The 2,645-nt window shown below is 35.6% G+C and overlaps 1 protein-coding gene across 1 annotated transcript; it reads left to right on the top strand.

Annotated features, from left to right (window-relative positions):
• Nucleotides 1-417: 417 nt before the first annotated feature.
• On the top strand, nt 418-1,371 carry LOC102811369 (olfactory receptor 14A16-like). The gene has a single exon (XM_006877530.1). It carries the CDS (start codon nt 418-420, stop codon nt 1,369-1,371), a length of 954 nt encoding a protein of 317 aa, XP_006877592.1.
• Nucleotides 1,372-2,645: the final 1,274 nt, after the last annotated feature.

The raw sequence follows: 2,645 nt of genomic DNA, 5'->3' as shown, positions 1-2,645 counted from the left end.
AATAATAAATATTGGCTGGTAATTGTCTCAAATATGCTGTTTGAAAATTACATTGACAAGATAATTGTATAAATATAGACATAATTGTTGTTAAGTGTTGTTGAGTAGATTCTGACACATAGGGACTCTGTATGGAGTTTCTGAGAAGCAGCAAGTGAGCTTAAATCATAAAGTTCAAATTGATTTTGTGGCCCAGCACATTAACACAAATCACCACACCAGAAGTATATATATAGAATATACATTTTATAGACATAGATCATATCTAAGATCTATGTCTATAAAATGTATATTACAAAGTATATTATATGTAATTTTTGTTTCTAATATAATCCGTTTCTATAAAAAGGTTATATGCAATATATATATATATATATTTTTTTTTCTTTTTTTTTAATGCAGAGCTTTCAATCAAGAATGAATAATATGTCAGTGGTGACAGAATTTGTTCTCATGGGTTTTGCTGGACCACGGAAGCTTCAGATTTTACAAGCTGGGGTATTTATAGTAATATACCTGGCAGCCTTGATGGGAAATGGTCTCATTATTACCATAACATCTTTGGACCCATGCCTCCACACACCCATGTACTTCTTCTTAAGGAATCTCTCCCTCTTTGATATTTGCCTCATTTCTGCTGTTGTACCCAAAACTATTGTTAACTCCTTGACCAACAGCAACTGTATCTCTCACCTTGGCTGTGTCACTCAGGTATTTCTGGTGACATTTTCAGCAGCCACAGAGCTGCTCCTCCTTACAATGATGTCCATTGACCGCTATGCTGCTATCTGTCACCCTTTACACTATGAGGTCATCATGAACAGGGGCACTTGTGTGCAAATGGCATCTTTGTCTTGTCTCAGTGGTGGATTGATGTCTATGATACACACAGTAGGTACTTTTTCTTTATCTTACTGTGAATTCAATGAAATTCAGCAATTCTTCTGTGATATTCCCCAGTTGTTAGCTATTTCTTGTTCAGAGAATATAACTGCAGAGATTGTGCTCATTCTCATTAATGCAGTAATAGATATCTGCTGCTTTATTTGCATCATCATCTCCTACACCTACATATTCTCTACTGTAAGGAAGATTCCATCAACAGAAGGACAGTCAAAAGCCTACTCCACTTGCATTCCACACCTATCAGTGGTTGTACTGTTCCTCTCAACTGCCTTTGCTGCTTATCTAAAACCTATTTTAGCATCTGTATCCTTCACTGATCTCATTCTATCTGCATTCTATATTATGTTGCCCCCATCCCTTAACCCAATCATATATGGCCTGAGAAACAAGGCCATGAAGGTTGGGTTAGGGAAGTTGACTATAAAATTCTTTTCAAAGGAAAATCTTATTTTCCTTCAAACATAGAGATATCCTTTTACTTATTCTCTTATATTTTAAGTGCCATCGAGTCTGTACCAACTTATAGCAAGCCTGTATAGGAGGAGTGGCTGGTGAGTTTGAACCACCAACCTTGTGATTCAAATCAACCTGCAGTCCAGTGCTTTATCTTACAGCACCACACTAGGACTCCATTATCTTATACTGGTGGTGGTGGTTGTGTGCCATGGAGTCAGTTCCAACTCATAACAACCCCACATAGAGTTTCTGAGGCTGTAAATCTTTACAGGAACAAAAAAACTCAACTTTCTCATGGAGAACATCTGATTAGTACAGAGTTAATTCAAACTAGACTGTGTTTATATCAAGAGATACTTGGAAAAATGGTGCTGAATCATGACCAAACCATATTAAAATGTACCCAAGATAAAAGCAAAACAAAACTGTGTTTTGGTCTGGTACCTTATAGTTTGTAATGTTTCTAGATACAAAATATGCCCATGCATATTTATTCCCTGGTTGCTATTAGGCTGTTTTGGATTCTGTTTATTGAGTCTGCACAAACATTCTGTTTTAGGCTACTTTACAAGCCACTGCCATCTAATCAATTCCAATTCATTGCTATGCTGTGAGATAGAATGAAACTTCCCCTTGGTGTTTCTGAGACTACAAACTCATCTCATTCTTTTGGAGGTCTGTTGGATTTGAACCACTGAACTTGTGGTTAACAGCCCAAGTCTTAACCCACTGCGCCATGAAAAATTGTGGGTTCCCTAAGGCCATCAATCATACTGATGCTTTAGTTTGTGTACCTGAGAAGAAACATTTTCTATGTTATTGAGAAGAGAGTCTTGATGCTTGATATCCTGGACCTCATTAATGACGTATGGAGCATTTTTGCTCATATAAAGTGCTATAAACTTCATTGCAACAAACATACCTAGAGTATGTGTTGATAGTCTTGTACCTATTTTCTATTATCTGAATCTACACAATTGACATACAATTTGATAGGACATTTGCTTTTATCTAAGCAATATATTCATGAATGTTCTTGGAGAAGTAAGAGGAGAGACACCACTTAATGGGCTACACAGTATATTTGGAAATTTTCTGTGAATGTAACTGAAAATTTTACATTTGATCATTTGTAAATTTTTCTTCAGATTGGTAGAATAGTTTTCCATTGCTGCCTAAAATAATGCTTAACTTTTAATATGAATGTATGTCACCTAGAAACCTACTGGGATATAGTATGAATTAGATAAATATTTGAATTAAAAATTAGAACATGATTTAAA

This window comes from Chrysochloris asiatica, unplaced genomic scaffold (assembly GCF_000296735.1).
Source record: "Chrysochloris asiatica unplaced genomic scaffold, ChrAsi1.0 scaffold00520, whole genome shotgun sequence".
Taxonomy (NCBI): domain Eukaryota; kingdom Metazoa; phylum Chordata; class Mammalia; order Afrosoricida; family Chrysochloridae; genus Chrysochloris; species Chrysochloris asiatica.
The sequence above is the reverse complement of the archived record's forward strand: the minus strand, read 5'-3'. Positions and strand labels throughout refer to the sequence as shown.